Source organism: Ylistrum balloti, unplaced genomic scaffold, assembly GCF_031769215.1.
Source record: "Ylistrum balloti isolate Yb309-2 unplaced genomic scaffold, AGI_CSIRO_Ybal_v1 Utg370622, whole genome shotgun sequence".
Taxonomy (NCBI): domain Eukaryota; kingdom Metazoa; phylum Mollusca; class Bivalvia; order Pectinida; family Pectinidae; genus Ylistrum; species Ylistrum balloti.
In genome coordinates, this window is record NW_026782381.1 from 398073 (window position 1) to 419173 (window position 21101).

Sequence of the window (21101 nt, forward strand, 5' to 3'; positions counted from 1 at the left end):
TGTTTTATCTATTCCTTGTATGCCTACTTGAATTTTGACTTGTCATTCACAGAAAAAAATGAGGTAAAAAAAAATATTGATCTATCATACATATGTAATGATTCACAATTTAATCTATTGAAATAAAATACATTCCGAAACCAAAACATTGATCAACACATAAATTTGGTTTTGAGACGTCCCCGAAGTGAACAGAAGGTAAGAGTTATGTCCCCTAGTTAGGTTTTCCAACAAGGAAATTTCTTCATGACTGGTAAAAATGTTTGTCATAGTATTCTCTGAGTTTTTGCCTACGGCCGTATAACAAGTGGACGACAATCATGGAGGGTCATGTTGGTGTTTTGTCATATCAGCATCAAAATGACTCACATGTAATGTAAGTATGATTTGACTTGACCGGTCGAGTTACTTTAAGTTTGATTACAAAAATAAATACATTCCGCAAACTGAGGAAAATGTGTACAGGATATATATGTCGGACCTCAGACTAAGGGTTAAGGTTGTCCATGTGTTGTCACAATTCAAATAGCATATTTCCGTTTAACTGAGACTGAATTCTTCCCATTGATAGTGTTTCTATTTATTGAAATAAGACGAGGATGTTGAACAACTACCTACTTTCGGTTTCACTTTGGAATATTTAAGTTAACATTACTGTTGTTTTCCTTTACAAATGATATGAATCAGTTGCAGTTAAGATATGTAATGTTACCATTCTAACGGGAATAAAATACGGCAGGGTCTTACAGTAAACAATACATGTTTTTTGTTTTATTTTTACAAATGCACAACTTCGGATGATTTCCCCAACAGAAATTGATTACTTGTCCCCACCATGATACTCTGAAAGAGAATTACTACAATTATACCCTTGTACATCTAGCAATAAATAACAACATCTCAGTATACATGTAGTTGTTATCAATAGCAAATGTGAAAGTCCCGATAAAATTTATATACAAAGTATATACACATGTCTGCCAGACAGTTACTCCATACCTTCAGTCAGTTATGAGGCTGATCTCTTCACTAAGTATAACTTCTAGTACAACATGAGCAAACAATTTTTGTATCATGGAAACTGAAATCAGCTATTTTGATGAGAACATTTTAAACACTTATGACTTTGGCAGCAATATTGTTGATTGTTTGTCAATTTTAAACATCAAAACATCTTGCTAATTCTATTAAATCATCACAAAGCAAAATGGAAACTTTGCTGACTAATAAATGCATTGTTATCCTGGAGGTGATAGAATCAAAATAAAAGTTGAAAGTTAAGATTATTGTAAAGATAAGGACATAGCCACAGCCTGATAATGAATAGATATTATTTTTGCATTTCTTTCTTTACAGAAATATGGTTGTTTGAATATTTCTATTTCCTGGCCCTACTAGGGTCAGAGGTTGATGGGGTCACAGAGGTCAATAGCAACTGATTTACCGGAGACTGTCTTCACTACTAAACAGCTGTACCTTACTCCAAAGACCAGCATGGACACATGTAAAGTTTGTGGTGCAGCAAACCTTGTGGAACAGGATCAACACTCCTGTAGTGTGTGTAACAAGGTAAATATGTAAAACATTTGATGAAGCCGAGTCAGGAAGATTCTCAGTAATTTAAAACCATTAGTGATCTTTATCATCAGCATCATATTACACTCACCACTAAATACTATTTGCAAGATCTATGAGAACAAAAACTTGAAAAGAAAATTTTAAAAATCTGATTTTAAAAACAAGAAATTAGTATTAGTTATTGGGTGATCTGGGATTTTCTCAAAACCAAAATTCTAAGGGAGGTGCATCCCTTCACCATACTTCAATCCCATCCTCAGACATCTATAAATTATAATACAATCACACTTCATACAGAAAAACCAACCGAACTATAAAGAGGAAGATTGATATTCAAATTTTATTTTATTTCACAACATTTATGAAACAAGTTTTTCCACCTTATTTTATTTTGATACTCTTGTTAACCCAGATGGAAGTGTGGAAGGGATCTAACTGGGAGGGAACCAGAGTACCCAGGGAAAACTCATGTGGTTGGACATATCCATTATATGGATATCGTTATGTACCATAGCAGTGTTGTTAACCTTAAATTATCAAGTTTCTAGTCGTAACCCTTTACTTTCGAGGTCAGGGTGTTTTAAACGGGTCATCAAGGATAATACTTTATGAGGAATAATGAATTCTAACATAGATCTATTACTTTAGTTTGAACAATTTTTTGACTGTATCAGATCCAACAATTGATTGTGAAAGTTTAAAATAAAATATGGATCAAAAGAAAAGAAATTTATTTTCCCCAATTTAAGCAGGTGGTATGAACAAAATAAGGTGAGTTGGGGACACTACCACAGTGATTCATTATGAATTTAAAACTTAGTTTTCTGCTAATTGTAGTCTTCATAACGTCAGGTGATCTGATACATGAAAAGTGATATACAGAGAAACATCCCCTCACAAACTAATGAGCATATTTAAAACTTTTGGTAGTGTCAGCCAATGATGATTTAAAATCATGGGGGTGGGGGTTGAAACTAATAGGGGGTTTAAAAGTGATGAAATTGGCTAAATCGGTTTCATATTCACTGACGATATCCTGAACGTTTGTTGCTGGCATCTTTTCTATCAGTGTAAATGGGTTGAGGGTACATTTTGAGAAGTCCTTGTTACACAGGAGAACAGGATGATAGATAACATTTAATATAGAAAATTAGAATACTGAGGTTTGATTCCTAATTTGTCTGATTTGCTTTGACATTAAAATCTATTCCATCAGGCATCCATCTGGGCCAACAGGATTGACTGATATAATGTCGGTATAGTCTGTTTCATAATTGTTGTTAAATGATAAAGTACATTTACAAAGGAAAAGAAGTTGTCTGATTTTCTCATGTTGTTATTTATCTTGTTTTAGGTGTTGTGTGTTTCCTGTGCAGAGATGCAAGAAAAGCTGCTCTTTATGGGGAACGATACCAAAAAGTCAAGGGGAGATAACTGTCCACTGTGTAAACTATTATTTAGTATGAGTAAGTATTTGGTTACCAACCAAAGGGGAGACAACTGTCACATTGTAAATTATTATACAGTATTTAAAAGTGAGTTTCATGCTGTAAAGTAGGGGGAGACAACTGTATGAATGAGATTTGTTTCTCATTATGGTTTTGGTTACAGCTTTAAAGGAAGCATACTTTTCCTTGTGTGTAGCATGTCAGTAATGTATGACAACATATCAGGGGAGACAAATTGTCCCTTTGATAAGTTTGTCAGTAAATAAAGCTCAAGGGATAGAGCTCTCTAAGTCCATAGAGTGTCAGTAATGTATGATGATATATCAAGGGAGAAAAATCTTTCCTGTGATAAGTTTATTGGCCATTATATTTCAAGGGAAGACAACTCAGTCTGTGCATAGAGTGTCAGTAATTTTTAAAAACATGTCAGGGGAGACAAATCTTCCCTTTATCAGTTTATGAGTAGAAAAAGATCAAGGGATACATCTCCTCCAGAGCATATACTGACAATAATGCATAATAACATATAAAGGAGAAAATCTCCCTTGTGATAAGTTTGTATGCAAATATGATTCAAGGCGAGACAACTCTTCCCTGTGGTACCCAAGGGATACCACTCTCCTGTGAGAACTTCAATCTGCTGTATGTATATTATCTTTAAAAGAAAGTATGAGGCATTTGCTAACATACCCAGTGTCATTTAAATAGGCTATACATTGTGAATATGCTATTTAATTGTTTAGATATTACAATTTAGCTTTCTATGTTGACTTTTGTTTGTAGGTGTTGAGGAAAATACCACTCCAATAGACGATGAAGGTATCATTTCATATGAAAATCACAGTGAAGTTAACTCACCAGTATTAATACAGGAAGTCGTTGACTCAAAAAGTACAGATGGCCTAACTGATGCTGTATATGCAAATAATATGTCAAAGGTGACAGGTGCAAAGTTGTTAGATTCAAAAAGGTTGGATAAGACAGCTGTAGATTCTTTAGAAACAGAAAGTCAAGAAAAAGGTATCAGAGGTCAGAATGGAGAGACTTTCGACAGTGGTCAAGGGCAGAAATTAAGGACATCACACAATAATGGTCACATGGATTCACATGCCACAACAATGGACATGAGTCATTCTGTGAAAATACAGACCATAGCAGATAGAGGTCATGATAACAAGAAAGAAACAATGACCTCAAGTGAAGATGACAAGCTCAGCACCACAGGTCAAGGTGACACACTCATCACCACAGGTCAAGGTGACAAGCTCAGCAGTAAAGGACAAGGTGACAAGCTCAGTACCACAGATCAAGGTGACAAGCTCAGTACCACAGATCAAGGTGACAAGCTCAGTACCGCAGATCAAGGTGACAAGCTCAGTACCGCAGATCAAGGTGACAAGCTCAGTACCGCAGATCAAGGTGACAAGCTCAGTACCGCAGATCAAGGTGACAAGCTCAGTACCGCAGATCAAGGTGACAAGCTCAGTACCGCAGATCAAGGTGATAGTCTAGCGACAGTAAATAGATCTGAAAAACTAATAGTGCCAAGAAACAGTCAGCAACAACCAAATATAGGTAAGCAAGCAAAAATATCAACACTGACTGAAACATCCACTCAAGGAAATCTGGAGTATGTTAATCTTAACTTGACTGACAAAACTACAGATGTCAACCCTGAGGAAACTGTATCTACACTAGATAACGGAGTCTCAGAAAGGAAAGAGATATTGGGTAGATCAGTCACATATCAGAAAGAAAACAAACTTTTAGAAGATTCTTGTGTACATAATGTTGACGAGGAGACTGAAATATTAAAGAAGAGGGAAATGACCAGCAGCTCTGACAAATCAGAAAAAACAGATCTTAAAAAGAATCAAACGAATATCGCAACATCAAGGTCATCAACTGCCTTGTCAAATTTATCATCAGCAGAGGGCAGTTCTAATCAGACCTTGATGAATTTCGTGGATGAAAATGACATTGATGATGATTTAGAGGAAGTGGAGTATGATAATCTAGGATTGAAAGGTTAGTAATAACAATACAGGATACTAAAACATTATGTCATATGACTATAAAAAACTATGTCATATGACTAAAAACAGCATGTCACACAAATAATGGATAATATGTTATACAGCTAAATAAACAGTATGTTATTCAACTAAAACAATGTAATACATCTAAAAACAATATAATAAACAATATGGCATACAACTAATAAACAATGTCACATGACAAATAAACAATGTCACATGACTATTAAACAATGTCACATGTCAAATAAACAATGTCACAAGACAAATAAACAATGTCACATGTCAAATAAACAATGTCACATGACTAATAAACAAAGTCACATGACAAATAAACAATGTCACATGACTAATAAACAATGTCACATGACTATTAAACAATGTCACATGTCTATTAAACAATATTACATGATTAATAAAAAATATGTCAAATGTCTATGAACAATGTCACATGTATAATAAATGAATATTTCACTGGAGCATACATTTGTCACTTTGTTAGGCCATCTTTCTTTCCATCTGTCCTTAAGTGTCCAGAGCATAACTTTTCAAACAGTTAAGTAAGCTACATGAAACGTACTGTATACACTGGTCATGCTAAGACCATGTGCAGTGTACCCAAATCAGAGCCCACAACCCCTTAATTACAGAGTTATTGCCCTCGGTTAAATGTTTCAGCATTCAGTTTCACTGATAACTTGGAAAGGCAGATAGAAAAAAAATTGTGTTTTGTAATTTTCTCATGTATTTTGTCACATCTATGCAAATTGGTTTTTTTTTAAAAATGAAAGATAGGCATGAATTTTACTTTCATTGATGTTTCAGAATACAATGAACAGAAGCATCTTTTAGATTCAGTGTTAGGAGGGTTAATGGGTCTCAAACAGTTGCAGAAGACTCAATCTGCACACAGGTCAGGAATGCGAATGGCCGTTGTTAGAATAGCAGAACCTGGACAGGTGACTCAGCAGCAAGAGGGACATGGCACTACTCGTTTCACTCAACAGATCCGCTATCGTGACATTCTGATTGTTGGGGAAGGAGATACAGCTTTTGGTTCTGAGGAAAATTCAAGTGGTGATTCAACAGTGCGTTCAAGCGATACCAAGCCTCATGATGTGAAGGAAAGCATACCACATTCACTCTCAAATCGGGAACCTGACGATTCTAACATGGCAATTCTAGACAACTTTTCAGCAGGAATACCAAATGACTTTTCCAGTGGAGATTTTTCCGGATTAGGATCATATGAACATTTTACTAACCCTTCGCGGGAAAAGAATCCTGGCATTTCTCATCCTGAATCTAACCCTGTTAGACGCTATGGAAGTAACTTTAATGGTCAGACAGGAAGAACAAACACTTTCCAGAATTCTGGATCCCAGAATTTTAATGGTAAGATAAAACACTAGATACACTGGGGCGGGGTGGTAAGGAAGTCCTTCTTCAGTAGGAATGATTGGTTTTGTCTAAATTTGGTCTGAAGCATTCTTAAGTGAATCTGTTGATTATCTTATAGGCTTTAAGTCCACTATTATGGCCTTAAGGTCTTGCAGCAGGGATGTTTGGATTCTGTACAGCCTTTTATCAGAAGTATCCTTGAATGAATGGGACTTGTATGAATGGTTGGTTTCAGGCCCCCAGGGGCATGTGGAGAAAGGCTAAATAGGGGAAATAGAATGAATTCTTTAAAATCCTTCTGTCCCCAAACCACAGGAGGGGTAAATTCAAATCAGGGAAATTCTCTTAAACTCTCTCTCCTTCATGCTGGTCCTTTGTCTGATGTAGGTCACCATGTAGTCATAGAAACATCACACCCTAATCTTCTACTGGTTGTGTTATAAGATGAAGGTGACCATGTAGTCATAGAAACATCACACCCTAATCTTCTACTGGTTGTGTTATAAGATGTAGGTCACCATGTAGTCATTGAAACATCACACCCTAATCTTCTACTGGTTGTGTTATAAGATGTAGGTCACCATGTAGTCATTGAAACATCACACCCTAATCTTCTACTGGTTGTGTTATAAGATGTAGGTCACCATGTAGTCATAGAAACATCACACCCTAATCTTCTACTGGTTGTGTTATAAGATGTAGGTCACCATGTAGTCATAGAAACATCACACCCTAATCTTCTACGGGTTGTGTTATAAGATGTAGGTGACCCTGTAGTCATGGAAACGTCATACTCTAATTTTCTACTGGTTGTGTTATAGGATGAAGGTGACCATGTAGTCATAGAAACATCACACCCTAATCTTCTACTGGTTGTGTTATAAGATGAAGGTGACCATGTAGTCATAGAAACATCACACCCTAATCTTCTACTGGTTGTGTTATAAGATGAAGGTGACCATGTAGTCATTTAAACATCACACCCTAATCTTCTACTGGTTGTGTTATAAGATGAAGGTGACCATGTAGTCATTTAAACATCACACCCTAATCTTCTACTGGTTGTGTTATAAGATGAAGGTGACCATGTAGTCATTTAAACATCACACCCTAATCTTCTACTGGTTGTGTTATAAGATGAAGGTGACCGTGTATTCATTGAAACGTCACACTATAATCTTCTACTGGTTGTGTTATAAGATGAAGGTGACCGTGTAGTCATTTAAACATCACACCCTAATCTTCTACTGGTTGTGTTATAAGATGAAGGTGACCATGTAGTCATTGAAACATCACACCCTAATCTTCTACTGGTTGTGTTATAAGATGAATGTGACCATGTAGTCATTGAAACATCACACCCTAATCTTCTACTGGTTGTGTTATAAGATGAAGGTGACCGTGTATTCATTGAAACGTCACACTATAATCTTCTACTGGTTGTGTTATATGATGAAGGTGACCGTGTAATCATTGAAACATCACACTATAATCTTCTACGGGTTGTGTTATAAGATGAAGGTGACCGTGTAATCATTGAAACATCACACTATAATCTTCTACGGGTTGTGTTATAAGATGAAGGTGACCGTGTAGTCATTGAAACGTCACACTCTAATCTTATACTTGTTGTGTTATAATATGAAGGTGACCGTGTAAGAAACATCACACCCTAATCTTCTACGGGTTGTGTTATAATATGAAGGTGACCGTGTAGTCATAGAAACGTCACACTATAATCTTCTACTGGTTGAGTTATAAGATGAAGGTGACCGTGTAATCATTGAAACATCACACTATAATCTTCTACGGGTTGTGTTATAAGATGAAGGTGACCGTGTAATCATTGAAACATCACACTATAATCTTCTACGGGTTGTGTTATAAGATGAAGGTGACCGTGTAGTCATTGAAACGTCACACTCTAATCTTCTACTGGTTGTGTTATAATATGAAGGTGACCGTGTAGTCATAGAAACATCACACCCTAATCTTCTACGGGTTGTGTTATAATATGAAGGTGACCGTGTAGTCATAGAAACGTCACACTATAATCTTCTACTGGTTGTGTAATAAGATGAAGGTTACCGTGTAGTCATAGAAACATCACACCCTAATCTTCTACTGGTTGTGTTATAAGATGAAGGTGACCATATAGTCATTGAAACATCACACCCTAATCTTCTACGGGTTGTGTTATAAGATGAAGGTGACCATATAGTCATTGAAACATCACACCCTAATCTTCTACGGGTTGTGTTATAAGATGAAGGTGACCGTGTAGTCATAGAAACGTCACACTATAATCTTCTACTGGTTGTGTTATAAGATGAAGGTTACCGTGTAGTCATAGAAACATCACACCCTAATCTTCTACTGGTTGTGTTATAAGATGAAGGTGACCATATAGTAAACATCACACCCTAACCGGGTTGTGTTATAAGATGAAGGTGACCATATAGTCATTGAAACATCACACCCTAATCTTCTACGGGTTGTGTTATAAGATGAAGGTGACCGTGTAGTCATAGAAACGTCACACTATAATCTTCTACTGGTTGTGTTATAAGATGAAGGTTACCGTGTAGTCATAGAAAGATCACACCCTAATCTTCTACTGGTTGTGTTATAAGATGAAGGTGACCATATAGTCATTGAAACATCACACCCTAATCTTCTACGGGTTGTGTTATAAGATGAAGGTGACCATATAGTCATTGAAACATCACACCCTAATCTTCTACGGGTTGTGTTATAAGATGAAGGTGACCGTGTAGTCATAGAAACGTCACACTATAATCTTCTACGGGTTGTGTTATAAGATGAAGGTTACCGTGTAGTCATAGAAACATCACACTCTAATCTTCTACTGGTTGTGTTATAAGATGAAGGTGACCATGTAGTCATAGAAACATCACACCCTAATCTTCTACTGGTTGTGTTATAAGATGAAGGTGACCATGTAGTCATTGAAACATCACACCCTAATCTTCTACTGGTTGTGTTATAAGATGAAGGTTACCGTGTAGTCATAGAAACATCACACCCTAATCTTCTACTGGTTGTGTTATAAGATGAAGGTTACCGTGTAGTCATAGAAACATCACACCCTAATCTTCTACTGGTTGTGTTATAAGATGAAGGTGACCATGTAGTCATTGAAACATCACACCCTAATCTTCTACGGGTTGTGTTATAAGATGAAGGTGACCGTGTAGTCATAGAAACGTCACACTATAATCTTCTACTGGTTGTGTTCTAAGAACTTTATTCTATTGTCATTAATAACCTGAAGACAATGCTCTGAAATGTAGCCATGACATTGTATTTGTACAGTGATATCATTAAAGGAGGCTTACTTTATTAGGTTAGCACCAAAGACGGGCTGATGAAGAGACGTAGGAAATTATATCTACTGCATGAGTGATAAGATGATTCGCTATTGTGACAATATCAAAGTTATATACCCCTGATCAATATTTATCCTGTAATAAGCCCATGGCTGATAATAAGCCAGCCCATTAATATTCTGTTGCTAGACCAACACATACTTCAAATTTTTCATTGTACTGTAATATCCTGACCTCATCCATAGCGGTAAATTGTGTTGACACTGGGATTAGTAAAGGATGATATAATGTTTCGCAAATAAGAAAAATGAATATTTGGTAAATTTTATCATCAGATATATTGATAGATTAACATAAAATGAGGTATTGTTAATAGAATTAAGTTTTTTTTTTGTTTCTTTTTTAAGTTGATGAATCTGTCATACCTGTGCATGAAGACAGGGCATTTAATTCTGCAGAATTATCAGATGCTGGTGGTAAGACAGGGAGAGGAACTAAGTCTTCTGGGGTTTCACAAAAGCGATCTGGAAAGCAGAATAGAAAAGATTTTGCTCATGCTTGCTCAGGTAGTTGTTCTATAAATCTTTTTAATATGATGATATTTTGACCACATACCGATCAATTTATCTTTTATCAAGAAAGTAATTAGTATGTGAATAAATTAAACTGCTGTTAAATTTTTGAGGGGTATTTTATTTTGTTATTTTCTAGGATTTAATTAAATCACAAAAAAAAGAGAGAGAGAATACTGCAATTTGTTTCAATATTTTTCTTTAAAAAAAATAACTTTTTGATTCAAGCTTGTGGTAAAAGTGCAAAAATTTTAGCCAATGTAAAAACAAATATTGTCGACTTTAACAGCAATTTATAATGATGTTCAAATATATCCCAACCAATGTTGATGTTTCCCTACTGATTATCACCTGATTATTTTTACCTACAGGGTGTGGTAGGAGGGACTGCGAAGGAAGCTTTATGAAGTTCCTGAGAGAAATGATCCTCACGGCAGGAAATGAAGGATTCGAAATTCGTAATGTGATTCCTGATGGAAATTGCATGTTTGCTGCCATTGTGGATCAGCTAGAGCTAAAAAAAGATTTCTCCTTTAGTCCAAGATCTCTAAGATTTGAGTGCCTTAACTACCTACGAGAAAACCCTAAAAGTGAGGATGGTACCCCCTATGCACTATTTTTAGATGGGGAAACTTGGGATGAATATCTCACAAGGATGAGTCAGGATGGAGAGTGGGGTGATCATATGGTACTCCAGGCGATATCACAGGTAACAATTGTGTTATATGTAACAATTGTAACGCATGTAATGTTAGTGTCACAGGTAACATTTGTGTCACAGGTACCATTTACAACGCATGTACCGTTTGTGTCACAGGAAACAATTGTGTTATAGGTAACACTTGTGTCAGAGGTAACATTTTTGTCGCAGGTTACATTTGTGTCAAAGGTTACATTTGTGTCTAAAGTAACATTTGTATCACAGGTAACATTTGTGTCACAGGTAACATTTGTGTCACAGGTAATGTTTGTGTCACAGGTAACAATTGTGTCAAAGGTTACATTTGTGTCAAAAGTAATATTTGTGTCAGAGGCAACATTTGTGATACAGGTAACATTTGTGTTATAGGTAGCATTTGTGTTATAGGTAGCATATGTGTCAAAGGTAACATTTGTGTCACAGGTACATTTGTATCAAAAGTAATATTTGTGTCAGAGGTAAAATTTGTGTCAGAGGTAACATTTGTGTCACAGGTAACATTGGTGTCACAGGTAACAATTGTGTTTTAGGTAACATTTTTGTCACAGGTAACATTGGTGTCACAGGTAACATTTGTGTTTTAGGTAATACTGTTCTGATGTTATAGCAATTACCATCCGATAAATTTTAAATTGCTGGGCAGATCCTTAAAGTGTACCCTGAGTGTAATTTTATATTTAGATGTAATGTTAAGAATGCCGTAAAAAAAATAATAACGAAAACCCCGTCAAATTCTGTCGCCCCAGTGTCGAGTTAGTAAAGCTCAAAGTTGTTGATTTTCACCTGTCCGCTCAGACCTAATCAGCATAATCGTCATTTCCGCGGAATCGAGACGCTTCTACTCGTGACGTCATAAGTTCAACAGAAATGGCAGTCAACATGACTGACAGTGACAATGACACCGCAACTGAGAGCGATTTGAGCATTTGTTTTGAGGAGTCTGATTATGGTGTGGATGATATTTCTGAAGACGAATCCAGCCCTACCGATTTGAACCGGAATTACAAGATGATGTATCCAGTGAGGAGGAAAATAACTCTTCGGAAAGTGACGATCGCTTGGGCAACATAGATTGGCACGTACTTCACTGGGTCTCACCAGTAGTCGTGAAAGTAGTCGAACAGTGAATCGTCGTTTCAAAGAAACAAAATAAAATTGGGTGTGGTTTTGGACTAATTTGACTATCTTTAAGTATGATCAACAATTTCTGACGTCGGGAAATCGCGTTTGTGCAAGACTATGCATACATTCACGAGGTATCGGGAATTTTCGTACCGAAGAATTTTCGTCCGAGGGGAATTTTCATAGCACTATGGATATATATAGATAGGGTGTCAACAACCAATTATAACACCCTCCGCTGTGTTGATAATAAAAATTTGATATTTTAGAAGTTTATACAATTATTTGACTGGTTTTTACCCAAGTACTGGTACATGTTAGTTGTTAGCCGACAGGCATGTTGCCTCACAGGTGTCACTTTTGTTTTTTCAAGCCACAGAGGTGCTAATTACCTAGCCTGGTACAGTTGTGATTATGAGTTTAGATGACATATCTACACTGTAAACTGTGTTTACAAATCAAGACTGGTGATCTTATTGTTATTTTACGATCGCAAAATTAATAAGTAAACAACATCGTCTGCTGGAAGGTCTAAAAACCAGATACACTTTATACACACAACATACACACATAACCTATTCTATAAATTCTAATAATTCTATTCTATATCATATAATAGTAGTACGAAAATTCGCAGGACGAAAATTCCCGTGACCCATTCACGACTAGGCCTTCTCCGTGTATTAGGTGTTCACGATTATGAAGGAATAATATTCTGATGACCACCCAAGCCATAGGCTAGCCTATCAATTTTGTGTTTAGTTAGGGCCCCGCATTGCGATGCGGGTGCCCTATAGTAATCACCTTGTCCATCTGTCCGTCTGTCTGTCTGTCTGTCTGTCCGTTTCGCTTTCCGCACGATATCTTGAGAAGGAATGATGAGATTTCGATGAAACTTGCTTATGATACTTGGTACATAAGTCCCTTGCTCAAGTTCGATGTTCGCCAAATTCCGCGCATATTTAATGAGGCTGCTGCAATCTGATTGGCTGAATGTTTTACAGAGAATATCTTCTGAAGGAATGATTTGGGATTTCTTTAAAACTTGCTTTGTGATACTTGGTACATAAGCCCCTCATTCGAGTTCAATGTTCACCCTGTCCGTCTGTCTGTCCGTCCGTTTCCCTGTCCGTCGATCCATATATCTGTCCATTTTCATTGGATTTTGATGAAGTTGCTTTCAATACTTGACACCTGTCCATACATTTCTTAATATTAAGAAACTCAATCATAAGGGGTAGGTATTATGCGGGGCCCTTCCTCGACATTGGTCTAGTTGTAAAATTAATAACACTTTAAGGTTTACCCAAATCCTAGTCACTAAAGTTTAGATATGTGTAAAGCATCATTCTCATCTGAAACTGTTTGGTTGTTATGGTTACCAGTGTGGATGTTATGGTAACAAGTCACTTAACATGGGTTTTGTGAGAAATGACTGTAACTTTGTAAATGTCAACTGATTTTCATTCAAATTTAGAAAGTCATTAAGAAATTGTGTCTTAATGTATCGAAAATATTTTCTGATCACTTACCACAACAACATACCGGAATAGAATGAAAGTTCTTATAACACAACCAGTAACAGATTAAAGTTTGACGTTTTGATGACTACACGGTCACCTTCATCAGACAAATGACTAGTGTGAATCAAACTAGCACTGGCCTACATAGTGTATGAGATGGTGAGAACCAACTTTTTTCAGCTGTACTATAATCCTACGTATATTAAGGTCAAAAGTTTTGTGACAAGATGGTAAACAGATTAAAATGAAACTAATGTTCTGTGGTCAATTTTAGCTTTGTGACAGTCTGATTCTACTCATTAACAGTGGGCTGGTACTAAACAGGGACAAATGAGGTACAGACCCTTGCACATCTATGACTGAGTGTTAAACAAAGCATTATAGCCTAATTTACTACAATACCAGTATATTGTGGTTATCTTGTGTGTCGGTAACTTTTTTTCTACAATCTATTTATACCTTTGTTACACAAATTATAACCTTAAGAAGACTACAAACGAATACTTCTACTGGTTGTGTTATATTGATATTACCAACTTGAAGACAATTTTCATAAATAACACACAGGGGTGATTTTGATTGGTTGAAATTGTTTAGAAAAATGTCTTAATTATATGAAGATTTTTAGTAGTGTTTTGAGATTATAGCTAATTCAATGGAGACATCTTGCAGAAAATCAGTTGCCGTGGAATTTTGGTTGCTGTGGTAACCTGTCACTATACACAGGTGTTCAGCAAAATTCCTTTCATTCTTGAGCTATTTGATTTCATTGGTTTACCTAATCATGCCTCTTACTTTAGTCATATGTAGAATATACTTATTGGTTACTATGGTGATACAACATTAAACTCTAGATCTGATTGGTTAAAACTTTATACTTTATGATTGTCTGATTAACCTAACAGGTAGCTAATTTACATGAGAGTAGTGAATACTATTGTAAAATATAAACCTCTCTTTTAGGAAATCAGTTGACAAAGTAAAGAAGGAGCGTGATTGGTTGAAATTGCTTTTCATTATTGTTCAATGAATCAATATGTCTCAAATTCAACCAATGGATTTTCAGTATATATTGATTGGTGATTGTGGGGTAAATGTGTACATTGTTCACGAGATACCAGGGCCTGTGTTTTCTGATTTTTGATAAAGCTGTTTTGTTTTAACATTCAAGTTCAGATTCCTGTCTTCAGGTTTTGATTGTGCTGACTTCAATATAGTCATCAAATTAATTTTCAGGTGACGAAAAGAAATATACAGGTCATTCATCATGATACAGAGCGAGACTGGACAGTTATTGAACATAAGCAGACCCCTGCTGACAAAACGGACAAGTCTGACTGCCTGTTTCTGGGTCATGTAGGAGAGTTCCACTATGTTAGTCTCCGACCATCAGATCTAGCCAAGCAACTGCATAATGGTAAGTGTGATGTTGAAGGCTGTCTCTCATTTATTGATGATATGTCCAAACATCCATCACACGAGTCCTTTTTTTCAGTATGAATGACAGGATTTTATCCAAATTTGGTCTGAAGCATCCTCGGGTAAATGGGACTCAGGTTTGCATAAACTGTGGATATGAAATCGATTTCAGTCATTAGCAAGGAAATATTTTTTTCAAAGATAACTCAAGTATATAGAAATTAATTCAAGATATTGCTTAAAATAACTGCCTCATGCAGCCGTATCTTTATGGAGGCCAAAATCTCTTTGGAGGATCACAAATCTCACAAACCATGCCATATATGAGGTAAATACATTATACAATATTTTGTGTATTTTGATAAAGGGAGATCACTCATAGACATACATGTGTCTTTCTGTTGCAGACGATGATATTGAGAGCGATGATGAAAACTTCAGATCGTTGGATGTCTTTCAGACTTCACCAAATCTACCAAACTTTGATGGTAAGGTGTTTACAATGTCAATTTTCAGTATGTTATGTGGACTTTTCTAGACAACAAACTGCATATTGATTTTGCAAAAACAAATCTGAAACTTCAGCCTTAGTTTTGAGATGAGAATGGTTCCTTGTATAGGAGTGTCAAGCTTGAGAAGATAATGTACAATGCTCCTGGACAGTGAAATAATTCTGATATTTGATAATAAGTAAATAAACTTTATTTAGGTCGCAACAATTATGAAACAAGTTTTAAAAATAATATCAAGCACTCTTGTTGGCCTGGATGTAAGCATGCAAGGGGTCTTCCTGTACGAGGGAACTGGAGTACCCTGGGAAACCCACATGGTTCGGCAGGTGACCCCAAACCTTCTGGGAATTGAACCTCAGACGTCAGTGCCACAGAGCACACTCATGGGATTATGTCCCCCCCACAGTAGCGATGTTGTTTTATTTTTTTTCCACCACATAATGGAATATCCACTGTACAAACTGTACCCATTGACCCCGTCTCCAATTTTAAAAGAAAGGGAAAAGATACATGAGGAACAAGTTTTCCAAAATTAATCCGAATAAGTTAATCCCATCATCATAAATTTATCCTTTATCATTCCAGATCCTTCTAAACGGGAGATGTTTGAGGAGAATTACTTTGACCCCTGGAGTGAGATACCAGTTGTCCATTTATCCTACGTAATGAAGAAGTTTGTTCCAAATGCAACCACTCTCCAGAGTGCCGACTCTATGGTGGCAAACGCCGAGATGATGATGGAAGAAGGCCAGTTGAATACCATTAGGAAACACTATGGGATTGATGTATCGTCATCTATGGTTTTGATTGGGGACGCAGCAGAAGGGTTATATGCTCCTTATCTCAATGAAAGGGAGAGAACTGAGTATGACAAAGGATCTGAATGGGTAGATGTAACAGGGCTGGTGATGCCAAACACCTGTATTGCATACCCCAGCGATCACAGTGATGTCGGGGAGATGGATGCATTGATAGAGACTAAAGATGTCCACCCGGGATATGCTCGACTATTGACCCGTTACCCCAGTCAGTGGGGGATGTCCTCCTCAGGTGCGGGAGCTGTTACCTGTTACCTCCCTAGTCATCATTCAAACTTCAAGAAAGCATTCAACATGAGTAAAGAGGAGAAAGACTACAGTGCTAGCCAAAACCCTTCCCTTGTGTCTTTTTTCAACAAAATTTCCATGGCCATTGTGGCACCATTTTGGCCAGCTGTTGCTGAAGAATGGAAGACACGCCATAGAAAAGCCAATTGGCCGCCCCAAAAAATCATAGATAACATTGTTTCTGGCGGATATCATTTTGAGTGTTTTCCACATCCTAAGAGTAAAAATCCAGACATTGAATTCCATGCCTGTTTTGGTGTTGCCGAGAAATTGCTTGCACAAGAGGCACTGAGCCAGGATCAGCGATACATTTTCCTTGTGTTCAAGGCATTGTGCAGTCAGGAATTCACTGAAGATGACCTCATTACATCAGTCCACCTCAAAAGCATATTCTTTTATGCTTGTGAACAGTTGCCGTGTGACATTTGGATGACACGTCCAGGTTCTTGTGTGTTCTATTTGCTTGATGCTCTGTTTACTTGCATTCAAGAAAGAAATGTGCCTGACTACTTCCTGTCAACAAACAATCTTATAGATCATTTTGATGAGGACCAGCACAAACAAATCCTGCAGAAGATAATGACCTTGAGAAATGATCCATTGAGCAATCTATTAAAGATTGGTCAGAAAAACCGTATCTATAATGCAGAAAGAATCCTTACGTTGGTCACGAATGATATCAATGTTTTCCATGAACATCACAGTGCACGGAGATCTGTATTAGAAGCCCTTGTCCCTATCTCTATTGACATCGCCAAATACAACATCCATACATATTCTTACAAGCAGGCTTTGGAGCTACTACAGGAGGCATACGAGGAACGTTTGGCTATAAGTACTTGTGAGGATGCTCTCCCTTTTACGGCTTTCCTCACACAAGCTACCGATGGCTGTCCCGTGGAGAATCAATGGTGGTTCTATCTCAACGTTGATCAACAGCTTCACACCACCCTCTGTGCTGATCTCAGCATGAACATGCAGCCAGTGGCACTAGAGGAACTGGTGGGTAAGGATGTAGCCCAAACACTAGTTGGCACACTCATTCCTGCGGTAATGGCACATAAACTTTGTCGTTTCTGCTCGGATATGGCCGCTCATCTTTATAACACATACCACACCCAAAAATGTCTGCCATTTCTCTTGTACAATTTGGACCGTTATCGTGAGAAACGACAACGATTTGCACTTGGTAACACTCAAGGTCAGCGTCAGTATTTCCCCAACAACAGACAGCCATTTACCGATGAAGATGAAGATGATTACACGGACAGTAATGCTTTAAGGGTTTTCAATCAGTTGTTTATCGTATACAATCGTCTGAATCAGCTTTGGATATTCCAGGATCTCATACCAGAGTTTGAAAACTTGTGTGAGATCATTAACACTAGACATGCCTACACAAAACTTGTGAATTCATTAACACAAATGGGACTCACTGAAAGAGCCCAGATGGCAGAAGCCAAACGAAATAGTATTCCAAGTGAGAGTACCAGGTCTCCATACCTGGACAGCAGCAGTACATATTACTGAAAACCAGAATGGAGATTTAATCTGCAACACGTTCAGGGATGGGGGCTTGGTCTTGGGTCACTTCAGAGTAGGAATGAGGGTTTCCTGAAGTAGGAAAATAGTATTTAATGAGTTTTCTGTTTAACTGTGGTATATATGGGTTAATGGCTTCTGATTGTATTAGAAGTGGCCATGGCTTGTTTTGTCTGTTAAAAATTATTTTCTTAGCCCCATAATCCTGTATAGTAAGCAATATTCTCAAAGGATTTTATAACAAAATTAAATCCCCAATGAACTTTTCTACAACGATAAAAAATCTCTGAAAATATCTGTTATGCATGTAGACATTGACACCAGTTCATAAACACAAGTGAAATGTAATTCTGGTGATCTAGCTCTCGCCAGGAAAACCATATCACCACCAAATTAAACAACTTCCAGGCAGAGGGCGTCAATTAGGAATGATCAAGATGACGGCAATAATAACGTAGTTGATAGTGTGCTTTCTGTTGCCTACTTCACTTTTGCTTTGTATCATGATACTAAGATACACAAATTCTTTGTAGACATTAGAAATCCTTGAATGAACATTGATATGATTGATGTATTTTTGAAAAATATTTTTAAGAATTGAAATTTGAAAATCGTGAAATAAAATAAAAGGAAAATGTGTATACACACACAAAAGAGAGTGTCAATAATTTCCAGTCAACTGAAAAATGAAAAACTTTGAATAACTTAATTCATTGTCTCTTCATTTCAATAATTATTGGCTTTTGGACAAATGAATGAACATTTTCAAATAGACTGGTTGTAACTGGGTGATAAGTGAATGTGTAAATGTAAAAGTGAGTGAAAGATCCCTATAGATTTGTCTGCTCAATTTTGATTCTAATCGGTGAGAAACAACTGACACTTAGCCATTTTGGATTTTGATATCTAAAGAGTGTTATCACATTGATTGTGAAACAAAATGGCCAACAGGCAGCCATTTTGGGTTTTGATATCTAAAGAGTGTTATCACATTGATTGTGAAACAAAATGGCCAACAGGCAGCCATTTTGGATTTTAATATCTAAAGATTGTTATCACATTGATTGTGAAACAAAATGGCCAACAGGCAGCCATTTTGGATTTTGACTGCAGAAGAATCTAATAACTAATATGCAATACCCTCTACTTGTTATCGCATTAAATGTGAAACAAAATGGCCAACAGGCAGCCATTTTGGATTTTGATATCTAAAGAGTGTTATCACATTGATTGTGAAACAAAATGGCCAACAGGCAGCCATTTTGGATTTTAATATCTAAAGATTGTTATCACATTGATTGTGAAACAAAATGGCCAACAGACAGCCATTTTGGATTTTGACTGCAGAAGAATCTAATAACTAATATGCAATACCCTCTACTTGTTATCGCATTAAATGTGAAACAAAATGGCCAACAGGCAGCCATTTTGGATTTTGAAGAACCCAATACCTAAATATGCAAAACTCTCTCCTCCTTCCTAAATGTATGATACATTAGGGTTATTTTACTTGTCAGATACCCCCAAAGATGTGAGTTTCTTCATTTTGGATGCAACACCTCCTACCTCCAATATTACACAGTTTCCTGTAATTCCTTACAGAATCTATAACTATCTGGTAATTGTGTGTCTTCTGAGTTCAGATACTCCCAATATGTGAGTTTCTCCTTTTCAGATACAAAATACACAAACTTATTCTGTTCTAATATCCCAAAGATATGATTTTCTTGCAGTCAGAATACCCAATACATCTTAGAGGCTCTCTTCTGTGCTGATACTCTGTGATAAAATGAATTCTTTAGTTCTTTAGATTTCTCAGCAGTGTCATAAAAACAATTATACTATGATTAGGATTAATTTGCTAAAATTGGATTTAGAAATGGATCTCCATCCCTAGAGGTGCTTGAAGGATGGAACCAAATTGGGGAAATGTACATTCTTGAACATCCTCCTTCCTTACAAGGAATTTTATGAATAGTGAATATGATTTCTGTTTGATCACAAGGCTGTAACCCAACTGGAAAGTATTTCGGAAATTATTTGTCATATTTGAAATTCTTTGTTAAATGAATGAATGACTGAATTAGCCAGGAGAGCATTGCAGGCCCCTTATGCCTCTTGATTGTTGTGCTGTAGTTAAAGAGGTTGTTTTCAATGAAGATCTTTGATCCTTATCAAATTTATGCTGCATCTGCTTACATCATTACATGCATATACCAGCTATCAAGTAACCTGTTGTGGATGCATTTGTTGAAATCATAATACAACTATATTTTGTACCTATTTTGTGATAATTAAATTATCTTTGAATAAAATTACACAACAAAAACATCATATATTGGTTGAATTGTAAATTTCATCGACAGTACAATAGGACCAGAGGGCCTGTATCATCCTCGGATATAAAGCAAATAATGCTAAAATATGATGTGTTTTAAATCCTTGTTGTAAATGTTACTGTACATTAGAAATGATATGTAATGAGATATGTGGAGTTCATGACACTGATAGTTCATTATACTCTGATCTTCAGGGTGTTTGATTTTAGCATTACAAAAAGTGCCTAAAAAAATCATCCCACTTCTGTGACAATAAGCCCATATTTAGTAACAAGCACACTAAGAACCTTTGTACAGGTGATCATTTTATCCCTTATTGTAAATACCTCTGGTGTTAGAATATCGCTAGTCATTTATAAAATCTTTCTGATTCGTTTGATTTCCATGTGCTCAGCATATAGAACATCAGATTTGTATCATCAGGTAAAGATCCGAGGTATGTCTCGCAGTCTT

General features: G+C 36.6%; 1 protein-coding gene across 1 annotated transcript; it reads left to right on the plus strand.

Moving 5' to 3' along the window:
- Positions 1-333: 333 nt before the first annotated feature.
- LOC132557086 (uncharacterized) lies at positions 334-20643 on the plus strand. Its single transcript, XM_060221572.1, has 10 exons — positions 334-376; positions 1357-1569; positions 2933-3044; positions 3810-5054; positions 5888-6457; positions 10221-10379; positions 10757-11094; positions 14967-15147; positions 15557-15637; positions 16247-20643. The coding sequence occupies exons 2-10, from the start codon at positions 1411-1413 to the stop codon at positions 18295-18297; spliced, it is 4896 nt and encodes a 1631-aa protein (XP_060077555.1). The 5' UTR covers positions 334-376; positions 1357-1410; the 3' UTR covers positions 18298-20643.
- The last annotated feature ends 458 nt before the right edge of the window (positions 20644-21101 follow it).

What these genes read in the sequence shown, in the direction of transcription:
- LOC132557086 (XM_060221572.1), top strand. Translation starts at nt 1,411, where the DNA reads ATGGGGTCACAGAGGTCAATAGCAACTGATTTACCGGAGACTGTCTTC. An exon ending in TTTTGCTCATGCTTGCTCAG is followed by an intron (nt 10,380 to 10,756) that starts GTAGTTGTTCTA and finishes TTTTACCTACAG; the next exon opens with GGTGTGGTAGGAGGGACTGC. An exon ending in TACTCCAGGCGATATCACAG is followed by an intron (nt 11,095 to 14,966) that starts GTAACAATTGTG and finishes ATTAATTTTCAG; the next exon opens with GTGACGAAAAGAAATATACA.